The 23,412-nt window shown below is 38.9% G+C and overlaps 1 protein-coding gene across 1 annotated transcript; it reads left to right on the top strand.

The window, feature by feature from the left end:
• Positions 1–20,486, top strand: GTF2B (general transcription factor IIB). The gene is made up of 7 exons (XM_014307461.2): positions 1–38; positions 1,554–1,660; positions 11,681–11,814; positions 17,120–17,266; positions 17,403–17,532; positions 18,112–18,393; positions 19,984–20,486. Exons 1-7 carry the CDS (start codon positions 1–3, stop codon positions 20,115–20,117), a joined length of 972 nt encoding a protein of 323 aa, XP_014162936.1. The 3' UTR covers positions 20,118–20,486.
• The last annotated feature ends 2,926 nt before the right edge of the window (positions 20,487–23,412 follow it).

The raw sequence follows: 23,412 nt of genomic DNA, 5'->3' as shown, positions 1-23,412 counted from the left end.
ATGGGCCTTTACACACGTGCCATGCATTTTCCTTGGGTGTAGGTGGCTTAGTAAATTGAACCCATTGCAAGGAGTACAGCGTACATGTGTCGGTAGATTAGATAAACCGAGTTAAATTGGGATGGGATGACAAATTTTTGCAATGTTTTATGAAGGTAAAGTCTGAAACAAAACATGGTTGGTATTCTTTGAGACATCTGGATTTTTAATTTCCCTTTTGCTTGGTGTGTCACTGCCTTTTATGTAATGCCAAATGTCAGATGATTGTGAGTGCTTTGTCAACAGTGTTGTCATATGAAACTTGTGGCTAGGAATAGAAGGAAGGTAGTCTGAAGAGCTTTCATGTAATGTTTTGAACATAATTTACATCTGAACATCTTGTGTTGACATGCTTTCTGGAGGTTTTAATATTAATAGTTATGTTGATTTTCAGTTTTAGTTTCGGGTTGCAGACATTTTTTGAAGAGTCAGTGGATTAAAATGTTCTGTTTTTTTTGTGTTCTAGACTCATTGCAAATATCTAAAAAAAGAAAATTAATATGGGGAGTATAGGTTAGGCTGAATTAATGGCAGAAATAATAGTGGAAAATGGGGTAACTCAGAGTAATTCTATTGGAAAATTTTTTACAATTGAATGGATTACAAATTGTTTTTTGGTCTAATCAGATAGAAGTTAATAGTCATGATAAACTTTTTCAGACCAACTTCTGTACTCTTGTGCTTTTAAGCTTGAGCATAATGGCTTTGTGGAATACATGGATCCCAATTGTAAACACTTTATACTCCAATTTTGAAATAATTTGTTTTAGTAGAATTATGTAACATATTGTTAATACGAGCTATTTACTTTTAAAACATTTGGTTAGAAGCAATTGGTTGTTACTTTAGCCAGTAACTAAAAGCTGTTTATTAAATAATGCTAATGCTTTATGGGAAGTTGTAATTCTTGAAGATCCATGGGTGTAAAAGAGATCCCTGTTTTCAGAACTTCTTGTCATGTAATTGCCTTAGGATCTGATTATTTTTTAAGATTTCACTATGAATTGCTTAATTTAAAATGGAATTTATTCTTCAAATATTTTAAAATAAGCCAGTGTTTGACTTGGGAATTTTCCAAACATACATGTTGTATGTGCACTACTTCCTGAGTTAAGGACCTGGTAAATAATACTGTTCTGAGTAGGAGGAGTGAAAATGCTCATTTGGAATGAAGAAATCACCTCTAACTTCTTGGGAAACTTCATTTAGCAGTAGTTTAAGTTACACTGCATTTAATCAAGGCTGTTATGTAGATTTTTAATGTTTTGATTTGAAGTGATTTTGGTACAAGATACATTACAGGAAAATTGGAATTTAGGTGATCTGAAGCCTTGATTGTCAAGTGTAGTTACAGCATTCATATAAAAAGTGCAGCTCAGATAATCAAGTTAATATTCTATAATGTAAATCATTAAGTGCTGTATTACTGAAGTGTTATCACCAAGGAACTCTTTTGCTTTTGATATACAGCCTGCTTGTTTAATAGTAATGAATACTTCTCATTTGTTTCTTAGTTTGGATGTGCTTCCGAGGGTGACTTGCCCAAATCATCCAGATTCCATTTTAGTGGAGGATTACAGAGCTGGTGATATGATTTGTTCTGAGTGTGGGCTAGTAGTAGGTAAGTAGTTATTCATATTTTTATAAATTACCATGTAACCTAAATGGTGTGTGTAGGTTTGTGATCTCTTGATGCCTAAGTGTGGGTGGTAGATTTGATGGGGTGTGTGTTTGTTTGTTGTGGTTTTTTGTGTGGGGCTTAGGTTTTTTTTTGTGATTGTCTGTTACTAAAAGCTTACTGCTCTGAATAGCCTGTCTTCTGGTAATTTCTTGCACTACAAAAATAATCAAACTTTCTTAAAAGACTGAAAATTTCAAATGTGCTGTAATATGAATTAGAGCATTGTGCTGTCCAGTCCCATATTCTGTTTTTATTCATGACTCTTCTTTCATTCAGCAAAGTATAAGAGATATTATAAAAGCTCTGTGAAATAACTTGCATATAAGAAAAAAAACCAACACAACACAAAAACAAACCCCAACCAACCTCAGTTTCCCAGTAGTTAGATGTTATCTTCTACCCTGAAAGATTTATCTTTATATGGTTGCTAGCATGTGTGTTTGTTAATTACTTCTCCCAAGGCTTTTAAGACTATCCTAAATTTTCCCACTGGAATTTTGTGGAGCTCTTTTTCTTGGTTTCTGTAGCAGCAACTTCCATAGACTAAATTGTATTTCTGAGTATAATGAAATATTTAAAATGAAAGGCCTGTTAGGCTTTGTCTTTTGTTTGAATGAGAAAGAGGAAGTTGCTGCATATACATTTTTATTTATCTTTTCTAGGGTAAACATCTTACATGTACCTTACTGTCTTTATTCCTTTTATCATGGGAAACTTTCCACGCTTGTATTATGATAATCCTTTAAACTTCATTGATTTCTGTTAATTTGTTTTTGGCCATTATGTGAAAAAATCCTCCTTGAGGGTGTGTGATACATTCAGTGCTGCTAAATATTTCAAATAGTTTATATCTGTCTTTCCTAGACTATGGTGGTTTTGTTTTGCCTTGCTGAATTAAAAAATTTTCATGAAAAGCTGAAAGTTAAGGCATTTGTGGTGAAGGTAGTACTAATTCAGCCAAGCAACTAAAATATGTCTTTTTATGCAAATGCAAACTTTCACATAAATTGTTAAAGTAAATGTTAAAACATTTAAACTTGAGTACCAGTTTCCTTTAAAATCATGAAACCATTTAAAACCTGTAAAGGAAGGGTTATAACTGCTTTGTTAAAAAGGAAGGGGTGGTTTAAATTGCATGAATTCTGATAAAGGTCAATTAAGCAGAATAAATTTGCTGGTTAAAAATTCAAATATCCACAGCAGTATTTCCTACTCAAATATGATAGTAAGCTTCTAAGGTACTGCTTAAAAATACTTTGGTGCAGGTTCAGCTCTTTGCATGGCTGTCACAGAGATTGAGCAAAAGTTTAGAAAAGCCCATCTTGATCAGTTCATAACTTTTTAAGATATTTCTGGTATTGGGAGAAGATGAAAAGCTTTTTCTTCATAAATATAATTTTTTGGAACTTGGAATTTGTCATTAGTCTCATTTCATGTACTTCTGTTACCTAGTCACAAGGAATTCTTGCCTGAAGAGTTTATCCTCTGTTTTTTCTGAAGTAATAGCATTGGTGAATTCTTTAGTTCAAAATATTAGCAGTTTCAATGAGCAGGTTCATTAGAATATTAATAGATACTATTTCTGAATTGAGTTTTTAATGTGTTTGTAATTAGTGCAGTTTACCACCAACGCTACTAGTAGATAAAAAATGTTTTTTAGGTAAGCATTCTGTGGATTTCTCACCAAAAGGCTTTAACAGCATTGTGCTGGTTGTTCTCATTGTGTGTTGCATTCCTTCAGCTATTTAGCTTGCCTCTATGTGTCCAATTCCTTAGCTAGGGTATCCAGCAGGTAATTTGGAAAACCAGTTAAATAGGGTGACAATAAGTAATTGAAGAGAAGTGACCAAAGAGAAGTGAGAGCACTAAATATTTTCTCACCTGGTCTGATAAGAAATTTAGAGAAGGTGTAAACCAGATCCAATCCTTGATGCCTGTTTTCTGGAGATGCTTGTGAGGTAGGAATGTTTTAAAGGAGTGAAGAGAAAATTTTGCTTTCATGTGTTCCAAATGCAACTTTCCTGTATTTGTAGCAGATTCCATGAGGCACGGTCCCTTTAAGAGACTAAAGATTTCATTTCCTGTTTTTACATAGGGAAGTTTTGTTTCAGGGCTTGCATGCATCGTGATCACATGTGAGCAGAGCCCACTGAAAATATATTTTGGGATGGACTAAAGCTTATTGGAATCTTTCAGTGACAGGGATCATTTAGAGCAGTTAACCCTCCTCATGCAAAAATCAATACATCTTGTAGCTGAAGAAGTGCTACAGATTTATTTTAAAATATTGGGTTTTATTGTCTGCAGAGCACTGCTGGTGTAAATGGTAAATGCTGAATTTGTGCTCTTATTTTACTGCTGTAAAGTACATACTGCTGTGAGTTCACAGATTTTTTTTTTCTTGTGTGTGTGTGTGTGCACTTTTGCTGTAGACCGAGCAGTCTTTGACTTAACTAAGAGTTATTTGCATTTGATGTTTTTCTTGCTTGCCATGGTAAAGAACTGAAGTTGCTTTTTTGTGGAAAGAATGTAAGACTATTATATGTAGAACAGTGTTGTAGGATAAAATAGCTGGTGCACAGATAAATTCCAGGTTTGTAATCAATTTTCTGGGAATAGGAGATTAAATTAGTATTATTATCTTGCATTTATCAGTTGAAAGGGTAGAGCAATAGAAGATTTTGGGTGAATAGGAGGAGGCCAGGAGACAGAGGAGCTGATCACTTTATCAAGTGGATTCCATATTTTAGGCAGACCTGTATGTTGCAAGTACTACTTTTTAAAGGGATTTTTGAGAAAAGTCTTTTATCAGAGTTGTTTTCTACTTAGAGATTTCATTCTAGTCTCAATAATTTAAGTTAAATCTAGTATGCTGGGTTTTTTTGCACTGTATTTTCCATGTGTTCTGAATACACTGGTGTTTTGCTGTGCAGTATTAAAATAATTTAATCTTTTAATGTCTTTATGACTGAAGATGGTGTTGAGAGTATTATTGTTTCAAAATACTGCTTCGTTCTCCTAAAACCTCTCATCTACCTTTTCATTATTACTTTTTGTGGATTAGTTTGTGTTCTGTCTTTTCATGGTAATTATTTCCAACTTGTTAACTTTTCCTTTTGCAAATTGCTTTTTACTTGAAAGGTGCTTGGAGATCTAAATTATAATAATCCATGAAATTTTTGTATTAGTGTGGATTGACATGCATTTGAGAGTTAACAACTCTGTCCAGGTCTATTTGCTGTGACAAGACTAGTGTTTTATTATCCCTACCTTTCTCCAGCCATTCTAAGCTATGTGCTACACTAACAGTTCATGGACAGAGTTCTTAGGGCTTACTTCTGTGTTCATTTAAAACATTCACTATATCTCATTCTCCAGACAGGGTTGGTGGGGGGAAAAAGGTGTTGTTCAAGAACAGAAGGCTAGTAAATCCTCTTTCTTGACAGGCAGCTATTTTGCCTGCTACCTTATAGGCAGTAAAAAAGGCTGGGAATCAGCTCATATGCCAGAAGGGGCTGAGGAAAGCAGAGAGAAAGTGGAAGACAAAGCACTGAATTTTCTTGATGTAGCAAGGTGGTGATGTGAATTTCAGAGGAGGATAAGCACAAGTCTGGTGGCCTGTACTGCTGTGTAGTATCAGGTATAAGGAATACCTAAGGTTAGGAATACCTTTTGAAGACATTCCTTAAACTTCTATGTAGATAGCTTCATTAAATGTTGTCTTAGTGCGCAGGAGTTAAGCAGTGAGGAATTTATTTTCGGTGTGTAGTAAGTGATTTTCTTGAACTGGTTAGCTCTGTCTGCTTCACTGGGCAGGTGTGGCTGAGAGGAACAGTGCTCTTCTGTGGATCTGCTTTGGGAAGCCTTCTTTGGTAAAAAACCAGAAGTCTGTCTCCAGCTGATGAGGATCCTTGGACACATATGAACTCATTAAAGCTTTGAATCAGATTATGACCAATATTCAGACATTTCTGCCATGTTCTCTGTATACCTGGGTGTTCAGTTGAAGAATTTTAGGGGAAAACAGTCAATAGTCTGTGGTCTGCACTACAGCTGTTACAAAAATCTGTCTGAGGATTTGTTTGGCTGATAGTTCTGACACGTTTGAGATTAAAATGGTGCATTGTAAGTTCAAATTGGTCCATGAAGAAGAGGTAAGATTTGACTATACTATAGGTGTTTTTTTTTTCTCTTGGCCGTTTAATAAACAAGTAGGAAGGGGTTTCACAATTGCCTCTCAACTGGCCAGTTCATTACTCAGGATACCTGTCATTAGGGATAAGATTGCTTGCTTCTGTATAGCTGCTTGTTTTTTCTGAAAAACCAAAGGAACCTTTGATTTCTTTTCAAGAGTTTGTAGTATCCAGTAAGTGGGGAAGGTGCTTAAGTACTTCTGACTTGCATCCAGTAGGGGGCAGTTAAATCCATAGGGGAAAAATCTTTTAATACTTGGCTGTATGTACAGGTTTACTCCTTTCTGCAAATATTGTCAGTCTTTAAAATACTAATTCTTGATTCAAAGTATTGCTTAAGAAGTAGGCAAAAATCTTTAGATATGGATGTGTATTAGCAGCCTTTCCATACTTGGTGTCCAGACTACTAAAAAGTGTGTGACAAAAGTTGGCCCTTGGAAAAAGACTCTACATTTAGAGGAAAGCTAATGATAAAGGATACTGATGCTTAAAGACATTCTGAATAGTTGACTCTTGCATGAGCATTCACAGATACTTAATACAGGAAATTTATGGTATGAAGAAAGTAACCTGCTTGCCTTTTTCAGCCAGCATTTCAAATAGTCTGTTTTAATTCTAACCCTTTTCAGCTTTAAAGGCAAAGGGTGATGCTTCTGAGTGTTTGGCAGTAATGCTTGTAAGAGTGGAAACAGACTTTAGATGTTAAAAGTTAGCATCTTTTGTCAGGCTTTGTAATAAGCACTGCTCTTAGCATGAAATTTCCTGGAGTGTGCAGGAAGCTTTCTAGTTCGTGGGTTTTTGGCTAGGGACCTAAGGTATTTGAGGGCCACTACTGCTTCCATTAGGTGAAGTTCTAGGTTTTTCTAGTAAGTAACAGTAACATTTTGAATTACCCTCTTTAGGGAGTGGTTCTTAACTTGCTTCCTTACCAGCCTGACAAGGTAATTAGGCAAATAAGGGCTGGAAACAGTCTGAACTCCTCTGATGGAAAAAGAGTCTCAAATGTTGTGATGTAGTGAAATGTTGTGATCAGGCACAACATTTTAAATTGAGATTCTGTAGTTTGGAGCATCCTTCACACAACTATTTGAGCTCTTAATCTTTTAAAGGCCTCAAGTCCTGGGGAGGTGTAACTTCAGTTGCCCAGACTTGTCCACCTGATCATTTAACATTTCTACTCTCATTTGCTTCTTCCAAAATTATTATGCAAGCTGATGGCTTAGGAAGCCTGTAAGTCCTTTTAGATTTGTCATCATTTTGATATGCAGGAGCTGCTAAGCCTTTGTTCTTGTAGCAGTCATTTGCCTGCGGTGCTGTACTGTCTGTTTCAATCCATAGTTGCCTTTTGGTACTGGTGTGATGCTGTTGGTGTCTGGCAACTAGTTAAAATCATCTGTGGCTTTTTTGTTTATTTGCTTGTGGGGGTTTTATGTTTTGTTTAGCCATCTGAAAGCCTGCTTTAGTTTTTTTAACTGTCTTGTGAATAGACTGGTGTTGCTGGTTGTGATGATAAATTTGTGGTGGTGACAATTTATTGAAAACAAGATAACTTTTACAAAGAATACTAATGCCTTACTAAGGCCCAGAAATAGTGGTGACTGTGAAATTATATGTTCATTTCTTTTTCCCCCTCTCTGTGAGTTTATTCTGTGAAGCATTTAATACATCTGGTCCTTAATAGAAGTTCTAAGGCTGAAAAATGGAAAAAAAGGTCATGTGTTCCCATATGGGGCAATATGTAAGCTAATAAATAGAATGTGGAGTAGATACACCTGGAATATTGTGTCTAGCTCTGGACTTCTCTGTACCAGGAAGAGAGAGACTTGCTGGAGCAAGTCCAGAAGAAGGTTGCAGAAGTGATTTAGGAGTTAGGAGAGTCTTGAGAGCTGAAGCTTGATCTGACTCTGTTCAGCCTGGCTCTGTGCAGTTTCATGTCTTCTTCATTCTCCCCAGCTTGTAGCCTGCTCCTTAGTTTTTTCACTGTAGTTTGTCACAGCACCTCATTACTCTGCTTAATAAGGAGCTGACTGAGACTTAAGTGTAATCCTATATATCTATACACACGTATTTATATTTAAATTTGGCATTGTAAAATGCTTTTAATTAAAAGTATAATATATGCGCTCACTAGATGGCAGCAGATTCCCTAACTAACTGTGAGAAAGAAACATTCTCTACTATCAGTAGGTATTTTGGGTCTTCAGAGTGCAAATCAACTTTTAATACTGTATTTATGTTAAAATTAAAATATTAGTTAGCAATATGCAGAACTTAATGCAATGTGCAGCTAACATTAGAACTCTTCTGAAGAGAATTTAAGAACATGCCTTCTCAGCAGTATTTAGAGACTAGATAGGGAAGATTACATAGCTCATGAATGTCATCATATTTCTAGTTTTGGTTAGATATCTTCAATTTTAAGCTGTCTTGTCTTCTTATAACGCAAATAACAATGCAAAATGCAGAAAGAGAAGAAAATACATATATTTTATGAGTTATGGCAAGTTAGATGTGTAGATATTTCAAACTAAGTTTTAAGAACTGCTCAAAAGTCTATTTTAATTTCTGAGTCTGACCTGAGTTTGGTTTTGCGTTTATGTAGCACATGTTCTTTGCATGTGTCAGTTGTGAAGAAAAGTAACTTTGGCCTGAAGTTTTCCATTCTGCGTAGCACTTCTGCATTTTATTAAATGAGCTTTTCAGATGATGAGTAACCTGAATTTGGTTACCAACCAGGGAAGTTGGCAGTGTGTGTTTGCACTGGAGCCTGTGTGTTAGTCTGTTAGACTGTATTTTAAAGAGACACGGAATCCTGGAAGAGCAGTTTATGAAAAGAAATGGAGCAATGGAGAAAAATTAATCTGTTCAGAAAGATGCATTGGGATATCGGCCTGGAGGTGGATTTCACAAGGATTTGGTTCTGTAAACTGTTGTTTTTGTATGTATTTCAGAGGAGGAAGCTGAGGAGGTGAAATCCTCTGTTAGAGGAAAGTCAAACAAAGGAGTATTTAACGTGACTGTATCCAGTGAAGCCCTTTTGTTCAAAAGGACTGCATCAAAAGGGAGTAGCCAAGGAATATGTGGCCACTCCCACCCTTATTGCAGTTTTAGAGGGTTGCCCAAACCAATATACGAATGTGAGAAAGCAGAGACAACTGTATAGTGTACTTACTGGGAGCTGTTTTACTCTCATGTTGGACTATTGGACCCATATTCCAGCTTGAGAAAGTCAGTCAGTAGGGCATGACCTAGCAAATTGAGTTTAGAGCTTGAAATGTTAACTCAGTACTAAATTTAGTCTTTTTGTGAGACTAAATTTAGCATTTTAAAGTTTTGCTTTGACCACTTAGGGTGGGGCTTAATTGCATCTGTACTAATATCACAGTTCCAAAGTGTTTTTTATGTATTGAAGAACTAAAGATAATAAATGCTGCATTTTGTTTCTTGTTTTAGTTTCTTGTTGAACGGGATAATCCAGCTAATCATGCTTGTAACTGAATACATTTTCCATCTATGGAAACCTGTGGGCTTATTTGTTCCATTTTCATTAATACTTCTAGCTTGTCACACTTTTATAGAAGCCTTTTGGAAGATGGAATGTGCTGCCTAGGATTTCTGTATATTTTCTGTGACACTGACAGTATACAGAAAAACTTCTTTTCTGTAGTAGCAGATTTCTTGGCAAAATGAAGATATTTGCATACTGCATCTTAATGACACAAATGCTTTATATTTAGTGATTTGTTCTACTTAATCTTTTCTTACTCTGACATAGTAGTCTCAATCTTCTGTTTGTGATGCGTTTATCAAAGCAGGCAGTGATGTAGAACTTTTTTGTTAGAGGAGGAATGGTTCATAACTCACAAGAGGCAGATCCCTGAGTGAGTCATTTAGGTCATTCCCACTTGTGTGGAAAAATATTACATCATTGCTCTGTACTCAGTGTTCTATTTATACCATGCCAGAATTTTAAGTACATTTTGCTTTTTTTAGATGCTGTAAACAGTATTTGGGGTTTGTCTAAAAGTAAAGTTACTGCTAGGCCATAGAAGGAGCATTACTGAATCAAATATTTACAGAGTCCAGGAGTCAGAGGAGCACACTGTCTGCAAATTCAAGCTTGCCAAGGGTGTGGGGGTTGACCTTTGTAGCAGAAAGAGTAAAAGGCAGCACAGATTCATTCTATCCATAACCCTGTAGCTTTTAATGGTTTTTTTTTCTTCTCCCTCTTGGTTTTTATTAGACCAGTAAATAAAGGTGGAGCCATAGTTATGAGCAGGTGTGACAGATATCGATGAGAACACCTTTAACCTGAAGTTTTTGGTTTTTTTGTTGTAGCAACTTCTTTTGGTTCATTCACAGCTTTCAGTTTCAAGCATCCTCCTTGCATAATTGTATGTTAAAAATTGAGTTATTCTGTCAGAATAGAGTCCCCTTGTATCCCCCAGGGAATTCTGCAGTTGCATCACTGTCCACACCTTCTGCATTTTCTCCTGCTTCAGATATTGTATTGTTTGCAGAGTGCTTTTCTTAGTCTGTTTTCACCAGGTTAAATCAGCCTCTGTGATTCTAAGACTTGCATACTGTAAACTCTGCAGTCAATGCTACTTTTTTTTGCAGACATTTCTCTCACAACAAACTTAAACTTTGATAAAGGTGATTAATTTTCCCTCAGGTTTAGCTAAGGCTACCAATTATTCTGAAGTTTCTTCTGAGCTGTATTGTGCTTTACTGCAGAACACTAAGAGAAGTGTTCCTTTTGTGTTATTTTGTACATGTTTTCTTAAAAATTCTGTAGTATTGCTCTGGAGGCAACACCTTTGTGATGCAGCTTTTATCAGATCTTTGAATACAATGAACTGTACTGGGTTTGGGGCTGGGGTTTGTGTTTTCTTCTGTGTTTCTTTTTTTCCCCCAAGTTTCTGTTGTTGTGTTTACTGTAGGGCTTTTGCCTGCATCACAATGTTTGTGAGAATTATTTCTCAAACTGGTAAGTTGCTGTAGGAAAGGTTTAGGTGAATGTGAAATAAAGAGAGGACTGCAAGGAAAGTTGTTTCATTCAGAAAATGGGTGCTTTTCCTGTTTATTCTGAATCTGTACTGAAAATCTTCCAGTTATAACAGGGTTGATTGTGTTTAGGAAAAAATAGTTGAGTATATATATTTTATGTTGATACTGTCAAGCATCATGAAATTGGGCAGGATCACAACTGTCTTCAAGAACTAAAATTGAACTGCAAAATGTCATCAATGGTGGGTTAGAAGGTACGAAATTGAGAGTACAAAGGACCTAGAAATGATTCAAGAGAAGTAATTTACTATAGCTTGATGGGATTGTGCATGATAGGTAATTTGTGTGTGCACTATTAACACATGGCAAGTGTGATAAACTTGTAAAGTTACAACAGCTGACTCATTGAGAACAATCCACAGGCAGTCCTGACTTCAGCTTGAAATTGAGATCTCGATTCCTTTTGTGTATTGGAAATGCCATGATGTTCTTAATGGATAATCAATAAAGGTGACAGTTCCTGGTTTCAGGATGCATTTCTTTAGTTATTTATGTCTTCTGTGCAGCTCTAGTTGCATTTTTTTTCCATTGTAGATCCTGAACATTCTGGATTGTTGTCCTGCCAGTCACTGCTGTGTTTGGGAATGCCAGCAGACTGCCTCCTTGGAGTGCAGAGCTCAGATGCCTGCCTTAATGTTTCATGCAATGTTTTAAAGCACTGTGTCAATGCAGACTTTGTGTTACCCTGTGTTCCCAGGTGACCGGGTCATAGACGTGGGCTCGGAGTGGAGAACATTCAGCAATGACAAAGCAACCAAAGACCCATCTCGAGTGGGGGACACACAGAATCCTTTGCTCAGTGATGGCGACTTGAGTACAATGATTGGCAAGGTAACACTGGAAATGCTAAATTTTACTGAGTGCTTTTATTTCAAGTACTAGATGATACTTCCATAGAGAAATTATACAACATGTGTATTTTTGAAGAGATTTTCACCTGAACTGAAGTTGCGTGTTTCAACAGTCTATAAAATGTGGCCCTTTCCTGGGGACAGAAGGAAAGAGCCAACCTTTGCAAAAAAACCAGAAGGTTTGCAGTGTTGTGGAGCTACTTACTACACTCAGATATGTTGCTATAAATAGGAAAGCTGATGTTGCAATTTAAAAAGAAGTATACTTTGACTTAGCAAGTGTATTTGAGGTGGTTCTGAAATTAATGTTGAGATCTCAATAGCTAATGCTGCCTTTTTTGGTAGTAAAGTCTGTATCAGATTCATATCGGAGACCTGGAGACCACATTGTACATGTTCTTTCAATTAATGTTAAAGCACTAAATGTAGAATTCTTTCATGGTGTGAGTACCTCAAAGGAAAGTAGCCCATCTATACTTGGGTTGAAATTTTGTGGTTCAATCATATCTTGCTGTTTCTCCTGAGAGCAAGCAGGACTAGTCACACAAATGCATTCCCTTTAATGAAGCAGTGACCTAGGTAAGTTTTAATTGTTGTACTTTCTTCTTCATATTCTACTGCAAGATTCAAATTAACTTTTTGTGGATTTCCTGAATGTTTCATGAAAAGAGGTGCAGTTGCTGATTAAGAACATTTTGCTGCTTTATGTGTTTTCTCAGAAGTTTTTGTCCCAGTTTTTGCTAGGATGAAGTGCCTAGATATGTATGTATAGGGCAGGGTGCAGCATACTTTTCATGCAAGGATGGTTAAAAGTGAGGAAGTCGACAAGTGAATACTGATGGGCAGCTAATTTTCACCATTAGTGAAAAAGAAATCTTCTCTTTGAGGAAATGTCCAAGTAGGGTTTTGGACAATTCTAAGCATTGCTGCCTATCACATTTTATGATTATAGGTGGCTTTTGGAGTATATTCAGAGAAACAAATTTCTGCACTGCTTCATTAAAACATTGGCATTGCTAAGTGGCTCTGTGAAGCAGTGTTGTAGAAGTACCGGAATTCTAATACCACCTGTATAGGATCAGAAATATTGTAGTTCAGTCCTGGACTTCTGTTGCTGATTTGGTCAGCTGTGATAAAGATCTGTACCTTTAAAGACAGATGAAGAAATGGACTGTTTGCTTCAAGGTTCACATTGTTTCTCACTCTGGGCTGTGTAAATATAAGGTTTGTTTCTGGGAGCTCAGTTTGATTCGGGGAGCTCAGTTTGATTCGGTCAGTAGAATGACCTGAGCTCCTTTAGACCCTACACACTATAAAAGACAAAAGACATTTCAGCTAAAGACAGGTTTTGTGTCCAGGTGATTGGTGACTTGTGCTGTTAACCCCCTTCCCTCTGGACATTCAGATCATAATTTGGAATAAAGAGGGATAGCAACCTTAGTGAGAGAATTAAAGACACAGGAACTTGTTTGGAAAGTTCGTTTGCCCATGAAAACTAATGACTTTCAGAGCTGGACATTCGACTAACGAAAGTTTTGCTGTAAACCAGAACATCCCAGAATAGGCAGGAGCAAACTTGCTGTAGCAAAGAGTGCCATTCCATAAAGACAAGATGAGAGTTTTAGTGTGGCATGATTTAACCTATGAGAATTGAGTAAAAAGTGCTGGAGCTGCCGGGATTGTGTTTGGGATTGTAGATGGGGCAATCAGTCCAACTGTGGATACTTTATTTGCACAGGGAGGAATTGCAGAAGAGGTGCATTATTTTCTATGGGAAATTGAGAATCCCTTTGACAAACCAGGATGTTTTCTGCACAGGAGTTCCTGTGTTTGTCTTGCTAGTAAGCAGGAGCTCTGCGATGTCAGTTCCTTGATGTGAGCTCTGTATCAGGGACTGCTTTTTTTTCAGTCGTTTGGAAGGAAGTGAATGGCTTTTATCAGAAGATGCTGAAGACATATCCTGTCAGTGCAGAAAGGACATGAATTTTGCAGCAACAAAGTAGTACATTTCTCAAGCAGTCATCTGAGATGCCTGCTGGCAGTAGGTTGGGATGTGGATTGACCTAGATAGACACAGTGGTTGAACACTAACTAGATAGACACAGGGGTTGAGCAAGGGTGAAATTGGTGTAGTCATGAAGATGGTAAGTAGTATCTGACAGAGTGCAGAACAACCTTTATGAGTTCCAGAGAATGAAACAAGGTAAGATTATTATTTTCCCAGTTAACAGCAGGTTTTAGAAGGGCCTGGAGTGGACCCCATATTTGTGTGCCAGAGATGGCTTTAACCTTTCATATGGGACAGGACCAGGGCTATTTCTTTCTGCTTGAGGTAGGACTGCAGATAGTAAAATCTTTACAGCTGACCTTCTCCACCCTCGCAAAAACACTCTCACCAGAAAAGCCCCTAAAACACAGCTTGTGTTGTGGGAAATCCAAAAGAGAAGGACATTGATAATTCTCATGGCGCATCATGTTAAGTCTCTTGTAGACTCCTGGGAACAGAGATGGAAATGGAGTCTCAGCCAGTTACAGCAGTATTGCTTTGTAACAGTCGAGGAAGAGGGTCAGTTCTGCTTCACAGAGTGGTTTGTGTCTCTTTCCTCTGGGAAGGCAGGAGGTGCTGCTCTGGAGCCCCTTCCTGCAGGGATGTGTGGTCTGTATGTGTTAGCTGCACTGCCTGTGCAAAGGGATTAATTCCTAATTGGTTTTAATGTGTAAGGAACCCATCTGTCTGAGGCAGCAGCAGCAGCCTGCATTGGAACAAAGATTAATTTGCCTGTGAAGAGGAGGGTGAATAGCATAGTTGGCAGTGCTGGAAGTGGTTTGAATTCCACAGGCCGGTCTTCAGGATACTGGCACAGAGCTGTAACTATGAAATTAGATACTGTGTGCTGCAGTTGATCTGATTACAATGCAGATCAATTGGAGGCATGGTGAAGTGTGACATTAATTGTGACTTGATTGCCAGAATGTTATAGTTATTTCTAAAATTCTAACATAAAATTTTTTGGTTTTTTTTTTTTAATTTTTTTGGTTCTCCTTAACCAGTGGTCCAAGGAAAATCCCTGTGGTGAAGGGGAATCCTTGCTGGCTCCAGGACAGGACAATATTTCCTGGTAGATTAGTCTCTGATACAAAGTCTGACTAGACAAGGACCTGGGGACTTGCTGTTGTTTGTGCTCACTCTTCTGGCATCTACAAGAGTTTGAACTCATACAGTTCCTTGTAAGCATGTGTGCATAGCTCTGGTCTGGGAGGCCATGATAAACACAAATGTAACACACTGCAGGGAACAGGGGTATAACTGATGGCCAGCAAGGAGCCTTTTGACCTAAGACATCTGTATACTTTGGGCCAAGGGAAGTTTTGGCATAATTTTTGAATGGAAGGCCTAGTATTGCTCTTTGTGGCCTGAAGTCTGTTGTACTTTATTCTTGCTCTTTGTTTACCTTTGCATCTTACTGGGAACCTTTGAATATTTGGAAGTGTTCATCCAGCCAAGGAAGTAGGATTGTCTTTGGAGCAGCCCTCTGTTTTGTTGGTGCCAGAATCCACGTCTGGGTGCTTATTTTGTATTAAAGGATGTTTGGAGTAGTAGGAAAAAGCCATGAATGGTTCTGGAATCTGTTGTAAAGACTGTTGAAGGAGCTAGGGAGACTTGTGAGGAGGGTTCTGTGCCGAAGTCCTCAGTTGCCACAGTGAGTCAAGGTGTGTGAGCACCACGGATGGTGTCTCAGCAGGGAGGGATCCACTGGGGCTGCTGGAAGAGGGGTGTCCATGAGGCCTTGGACATGGGAAAGGGAACAATGTAAGTGAATGGTCAAGAGCAAGTGTTATTGCTGTCAGAAAACATCTGTTAAATGCAGAACTGCACCTCAGAGATGACAGAGTTATAGCCTGTGTTAAAATAGAAGGGCACTTCCCAAGGACATGGGTCAGGAAGGAAGGAACTGGGCAGCTGAGAAGAAAAAGGTGATGCCAGGGATTGTTCTGTGCTTTGTTCACTGTGTCTTTGCCCCACTTTGTACAGCCTGGACATCTCAATCCATTGCTAGGTATTCAGTTTGAGAACTCCGTGTGCAAGTGCTTAGCCAGGTTATCAGTCAGCCACAGATCAATACCTGCTTTGTGTTTACTGGTTTTGGCAAAATGACAGTGTCTGTGGTGTCTGTGGTCAGTGTCTGTGGTGGCTTGTTTAAATGACCAAATCTGTCTGTAGTGAAAACTGGATGCCCCATCCTAGGTAGATTGTTTGAAGGTACCAGCAAGGAATAAATGCTTGCAGATTCAGGAAATCCATATTTCACGTGATGGAATTATGAAGAAATGGTTTCCACTTGAAGGAACTTGGGGCCCCTTACATACTGTGACAGTGAACACGTATTTAGACAATATAAGTTACAGATTATAAATTGCTCTTCTCTTCCAGGACATGTCATTATCAGCTATCACTAATCTGACATGGCATTATTTGGTTAAGACTTGTTTTGGACTGCGGGCAAATTGAAAACTTTGAACATTTTAGAGCTTTTGGTTGGGCATATTTGCATATTTAATAGAAGTATGCATTTTGCTGTGTAAGTTGTAAGGTACAAGCAGAATGGTACCTTGGAAGCTTGTTTTAAAGTTGCCAGGTTGAGTGTGAGGCTCTTAATTCTCTGAAGACCTCAAGCTTTTCTTTTAAGAGGCCAGTGATTTTCCCATTAAGTCAAAATACATGGATATTTCCATTTTCTGATTAAGGCTTGCAGCCTCTAACAGGCACAGTATCAGGTTGGGTTTGACTGGCTCATTGGTTTGTGTGTTCTCTTTGCCCATGCATTCACTTATGATGGTTATCATTGTAACAACTGGTCTCCAGCTGACCATAAAATTGTTTTTCTGACTCACCTGTCTACCACAGATGCAGCCTAAAGGACACACCAGAGCGGGATAGAATATCATCCTGGACCTCAGCATTGGTGACAGGAGTATTGAGATGCACACATTAGCTATATATTCTTTCTCTTTTTGACTGTGTAACTATTGTTACATAAGGGAAGAAAAAGCCCTGTGTAATCTGTGGTCTCTGGGAAGCAATTCATGATTTGAGACTGGTGTGAAGTCTAGAACTTGTGTGGAATGATGCTCGATTGAGTTACTTTCAGTGATGTTTATTTGCACAACTGTTGGAACCGATGCCTTGAATTAAAATGTATAAAGCTGGAAGATGTTTGCTCTTGAAGTGAGCAGGAAGTTGCTTAGTTGCTTGTATTATTGACAATACAAATTTTTCTTTTCAGGGCACAGGTGCAGCAAGTTTTGATGAATTTGGGAATTCAAAGTACCAAAATCGCAGAACTATGAGCAGCTCTGATCGTGCGATGATGAATGCTTTTAAAGAAATTACGAACATGGCAGACAGAATCAACCTCCCTAGAAATATAGTTGTAAGTTCATGTCTCTCTTCCTTAAATTGTTCTGGCATTGACTTAGTTAGCATAATATAATGAGCACATGAATTTTTGATATTGCTGCTAATTAAATGGCCTAGAGTTAATTAAATTTCATCTTCTTGCATTGAAGGATCGAACAAATAATTTATTCAAGCAAGTGTATGAGCAAAAGAGCCTGAAGGGGAGAAGTAATGATGCTATTGCTTCTGCTTGTCTCTACATAGCCTGTAGGCAAGAGGGCGTTCCAAGAACATTTAAAGGTAAATTTTCAATGATAGAGATTCAGTTTTGCTATGAAGGAAATGTTTAGTTTCTGTCACTGTAGGAGGTTGGTTTTCTTATTCCTGGGCTTTGTCAAATTGGTTGTTCTCAGCTGTAGCTCACCTTTGAGGGGACGGTAGAAGGGTCTGTGGGAATTTGTTGTATTTGTGGAGTAGGCTCTAGGGCATGGGAGTTTTAGCATTTGAAAGTTATTTTGAGTGTTGGTGAAACTTAAAAGGCATTGCTTTGATCAGAGGATGGTGGAGACTGTTATAACTGATTTAACTGAATTGGAATCAGCAGTTCTGTAGTGAATAGTGCAACTTTTCCCTAACAGAGATACAATTCTCTAGCGTTCAGTACCAAATTTCCCTTACTAAGTGAGCTGTATTAATTAATGCCTTGTGATAAATGTGCACTTACTGAAGTTTCACAAATGGTCAGAGCTTATTTAGTGATGGTGGCCTTCAGGACATTGTCCTTCTTTGTGGGTCTTAATATAATGAGAATCAAATTTGATTATTTTGGGAGCAACAAATGCTGTGAAGCCTAAGGTTTAATTTATACTTTTTTTTCAGAAATATGTGCAGTGTCCAGGATTTCAAAGAAAGAAATAGGCCGATGTTTTAAACTTATTTTGAAAGCTCTGGAAACCAGCGTTGATTTGATTACAACTGGAGACTTCATGTCACGATTCTGTTCTAATCTGGGTCTTCCCAAACAAGTACAAATGGCAGCAACACATATTGCCCGGAAAGCTGTGGAATTAGATTTGGTTCCTGGGAGAAGCCCTATCTCTGTAGCAGCTGCAGCTATTTACATGGCATCACAGGCTTCTTCAGAGAAAAGGACGCAAAAAGGTAAAACTTGACTTTTTTTGGTCTTTTTTTGGTTTGTTTTTAGTTTGCCATGTCTTTCTTCCTGAAAGAAACTTCAGTATTGCTGTAAAACTTGGATGAGGTATGTGCAAACAGTGATAAGCTCATTCTAACTGCATAGAGCAAGGACCAAACCAGGATCTCCCAGTCCCCAGAATGAACATGGAGTAATTGTCTATACTCAGTGTAAACTGAGTTAATTTTCTTCTGGTATTAGGAGTTGGATTCTTGAATGCAATGGACCTGTGCATTCACATGAGCATAATAATTTAAGTTCACATATATTTTTGTGTGTCCATTTTTCTGCTCTAAAATATTCCACACAGGAACTTGATGGCAGTTGCAGGGAGCCACTTGGGCTTTGAATTACATCAAATCTTTAATCATTCCTGCAGCCAAGGAATTGCCTGCATTAGTACATGGTCCTTGACTTACTGTGAGCCTGTGGTAAAGATGGAAAGTGTGGGATGGCAAGGTTTGCTGTGGACCAGCTGGGGCAGATTCCCTGCTGGTAGGGTAGCCGGTGGGGAGCCAGTAAGGAGTTCAGGGCTCTTGAGCTGCAGAGCAGCATGGATCAGCTGCTGGGGCTCAAGGGAATGAGGCTACAGGGCAGCAATGTCTGGAGAAAGAAGTTTACTAAGGCTGCAGGGGGTAGAACTTGATGTGAGAAATGGATTCAAGTGCTCCTCTGAGTTGTCCAGTCCAGATCAGAAATGTTGAAAATGTAGCAATTTCTTAATGGAGCATTCCTTTTGGATAAAAAATAGTTTTTATCTGTCAGGTTGTGTTTTGTGTTCTGCATTTGTAACTGCTTATGTCCTTGGAGCTTCCATCCTGTTGGCACTTTCCTGGGCCTATGAGTGATCTGGAGCCCAGGAAGTTCAGTACCTTCATCCTTGCTGGTTGTGAGCTACTGGATTGCATCTCTTAAGAGTGATAATTAAAATACTGCTGCTTGCCATGGACACCACAGCTCACGCTGCTCCAGTGGTTTTGGACAGTGCTGAAGGCTCTCATGCAGTTCAATGTTTAAATTCCTGACTTTTTTTTTTTTACTAACTCTTGAATAAATTTAAGTTTCTGTGCATCTCAAACAAGTGTTCCCTTAGCTTGTTAGACAGTGGTGTGTGCCTCTGCCTTATTTCTTGGTGCATTTTAAGGTAAATGTATTTCATGCTTAAGTGAAGGTATCAGTTTTTGTCTGTGGCTCAGTTTTTTGCTTGTTTTTGCTTATATTTAATCAAAGCATAAAAACGAAGTTCTAGAAGTTGATGATGATTTGTTAAAATACTGGTGGTCATATGTAATAGGTGTTTCTAATTACTTTTACCCTCTTCCAATTTGAAGTTTGTTATTCCACAATTTATAGGTTAAGGTGAACTGTAGCACATAAGAAGACAAGCTTAAGTATCCAAAATATTAGTCACCACAGTTAACACCATTTCTACCAGGCTTTTGGGGAAGTTGCAAGTGAAGCAAGTGTCCAGTGCCTCTTGATAAGTTATGCTTGCTGGTTTCTTGAATATAAATCGCAAAAGTAAAAACTAACCACTTCTCTGCTTTTTGTTGTAGAAATTGGTGATATTGCTGGTGTGGCTGATGTTACGATTAGACAGTCATACAGGCTGATCTACCCTCGAGCTCCAGATCTTTTCCCAGCAGACTTCAAGTTTGATACCCCAGTAGACAAACTACCACAGCTGTGAGATTGCAGAGGGTTAATTTCTGTTAACCCTCCCCCAAAAAAACCCCAACAAAAACAAACTCTTTATTTTTGCCTATAATAAAGGATGTACAAAGTGTTAATATTGGGTCTTCGTGTTGTGGAACTGGAGGATATGGAGATGGAGCATAACTGCTGGAAGGCAGCATACATTCCAAGGGTAAACAAGCTGATTGTGTGGCATTTTGTATGTATATATTAGTGGAAGTAAATATTTAATATCTGTTGCAACAAATTTAATTTGATACTGTTGTACTTATTTAGATTTCTTTTGTAGGGATCTAGTAAGATGTATTTTGGAAAATTTAAAATATTGTGTAACTCCCAAATAAACTGTTTTCCAAAAACACCATCTTGTGGTATGACTGCAATGTGACATGCACGTACTGTTGTACATGCTGAGAACTGGAATGCAGTCCATGGAATGGTGGAGTGAGCTTCATACTTGTGGGCTTGGTCACAAGGCTGCTTAAATGCTCACTTTATGGACAATTTCTGATCCCTAGAGTGCTCTGGTAGCTGTAGGGAACTGTAGTGTGGTGCAGGCACCCAGAATGTAAACAGTTGCTGAAAAGCTGTTCCAAGTTTTGCACAACGCTGCAGAATATTTCGAAACTGGTTGCAAAAGGATTAATCCCATCCTTGGTGCAGTCTTCCTGATTCTCACTGTCTCTGCTTTTCTGCTGTGAATTTGAGGTAATGACAAAGCAGCTACTGAGAAGGATGAGGACTCAGTTGAATTCCTGGTAACTTCATGATTCTTAGTACTGTACAAAGAAAAGTAAAAATACTTATAGTGTAAGTTTGTTAAATGTCTGTCCTGCCAGCCCACTCTGCAGTCTGGCTGGCCTGTGGTTGTTCTAAGTGAGCACTTGCTGCTTGAACTGATATGCCAGGTGCTGAGTGAAGGCCTGAAGTTGTTCAGCCCTGCCCAGGCTAAGAGTTTTGAGCACTGGTTGCCTCCTGACAGTGTCCCTTTGTGTACAAAGCAACAAATGTGCTTAACTGGGAGTCTTGTGGTTCCTGAGATTTTTGTATCACAGGTGCAAATGCAGTTTAACTACACAAATAACAGCTGAGGGGTCAGCTTGCTGCACATCTGGTCTAAGCCAGCCAGAGGGAAGGCTGTGTCCAGTGCTAATGGCACTCACTGTTGGTTGCTAGTTGAGCTTTAATCCTCTTCTGCCAGTAGATACTGGAAATGTGGAAACTGAACATTTTTCTCTGTAGGTTGTACAGTCCTGTTACACCACAGGAGCTGTTGGTTACAGCCATGGAGGGTTCTGGTGCAGGTGTTAGGAGTACGCTCAGTCGTTGGCAGGGCATGTATTCTTTGTCTGATGTATTGCCTTTGACTTTGATGCAACATTTTCTGTTATCTGGTCATTCCTGGTTTTGGTCTGTACTATTCTGCCTGCATCCTCTGTGAGTAAAGATGCTGTGAATGGGCTGGGCCTGACCATCAATGCGTTGCTACAGCTTGGGGATGCAAAGGTGGAAATTGCTTTTACTGTGAGTACTGCTTTCCAGCATAGATCTGTGGATTAAATCTGCGCCATGCAGGTTGAAAGTGACTGAAATATACGTTGCCCATAATGCTCATCTTAAATCCTTTCAGGCATTAGGCACGAGCACTTGACATGTGACGGGTGAGTGTTTGCAGTTGAAATTGTTGCATACAGCAAAGATTGCCTGGACAGGAATTTAAATACATCCGTGCAAAGCTCTGAAGTGCAGCAGCTGGAGGCAGGGAAGTGCAATCCTGCCATGACCCTGCAGGTTCCATAAGCAGTTCCTGTATCTCCCAGGGTGTGGGAGTAACTGTGCAGCACAAAGAGGCAGAACTAGGAATCTGCTTGAAGGCGCAGGTATATTCTGAAGGCCATTTACTACTGATTGCAGTATACTAGTTAATGTGAAGCATAGCAGGAAAAAATACGGCCTAGCTGTGAATTAATTTCTAGGCCGCTCTGGCCCCTGTAGTAGCTCCTGCCCTGCCTGGGTCAGCCCGGCCCAGGGGCGGGGCCCGGGGGAGGTGCCGCTGCCCTCAGGCTGAGGGCGGGCTCCGGGCGCTCGGCTCAGCCGGGACGAGCCTGAGGGGGCGGCTCAGCAGCCAGCCCGGAGAAGGCAGGACAGGACGATGAAGGGTAGGATCCCCCACACACAAGTGTGTGGGGAACATCTTCAAGCGTTAATTCAGCGGCAGTTCAGATTAAATCCTTGAAACGCTGAAGCCAGGCCTTTCTGGAACGATTGTTTAGCCAGGCGTGAAGTGCCCACCTCCGGGCAAAATGGCCACGTAAAAATTCCATGTGGCTCCTAAAAGTAAAGAGTTCTGTTCTAAATGCACTCAGAAGAAAGCTTCATCCTCTAGACTGTCCAAAGAACGAGCTCAGTGAGGGGTAGGTAGGTACAGATTGTGATTTGGTTACACAGCTTGCTAAGGAATGGTGGTAGGAAGGAGACTGCAATGAAGCAGTACCCAGGAGCAGGGCTCAGTTGTCTCCCTCGTGCCTCAGGGAAGCCTGGGAGGAGGGAGAATGCTGAGCCAGGCAGACAGACTCCAGCTGTCCCGACTGCTCCAAGCCAGAGAGTGCTCAGAGTCAATTTGTAATGTTTTTTAAAAAAAAAAAAAAGGAAGCCTACTGAGCTACCACCAAGAGACTGGGTCCCCTCCTGACGTTAAGATCTTTTCTGAAGTTACCTGTGGGGAAGACATGACCAGCCACTTCAAGGAACAGCAAAATCATGTTTGCGACACAATTTACAAATTACTCTATTTAGACCTTTAATTTGTGATATTAATGACTGCAAAACACTTAGAATGACATTTGTTAAAGGCACATTTCATTTAATGCATAGTGTACCATTCTAAAATATCCTAATTTCCTTACAAAGTGCTTGAGCAGCCACATACAGATAAAGTATAGCAAAATATATTTACAATCTAGGGTTTAAATCTTAATCTGCCTAAAAATATTTAAAAAACTACAGAGATAAAATTAGTGCTTTTTTCAGCTTAACTGGGTGAACATACCCTGCCCTCTAATTTTTTCTAATTTTTTTTTTTTTAGTGATTTGCTTAGATTAAAAAAAAGATTTCTGTACAAGATGTAGTTACAAAAAGGTATGTTTGAAGATACTTTTGTAAGTATTAAGCACCCTGTGAGATGCTTGTGTATATATATATATTTGGGAACCAAAAAGGGTGAGCTGACTGTACCTCAAAAGTATTGGTTTCAGCTAGATACAGGAACATAATTTGTTTCTAGTCAATA

Source organism: Geospiza fortis, unplaced genomic scaffold, assembly GCF_000277835.1.
Source record: "Geospiza fortis unplaced genomic scaffold, GeoFor_1.0 scaffold403, whole genome shotgun sequence".
Classification (NCBI taxonomy): Eukaryota; Metazoa; Chordata; class Aves; order Passeriformes; family Thraupidae; genus Geospiza; species Geospiza fortis.
The sequence above is the reverse complement of the archived record's forward strand: the minus strand, read 5'-3'. Positions and strand labels throughout refer to the sequence as shown.

Coding starts and splice junctions, on each gene's coding strand:
- GTF2B (XM_014307461.2), top strand. CDS start 1: ATGGGCCTTTACACACGTGCCATGCATTTTCCTTGGGT. Junction 11,815..17,119: donor TGAGTACAATGATTGGCAAG/GTAACACTGGAA, acceptor TTTTCTTTTCAG/GGCACAGGTGCAGCAAGTTT. Junction 18,394..19,983: donor AGAGAAAAGGACGCAAAAAG/GTAAAACTTGAC, acceptor TTTTTGTTGTAG/AAATTGGTGATATTGCTGGT.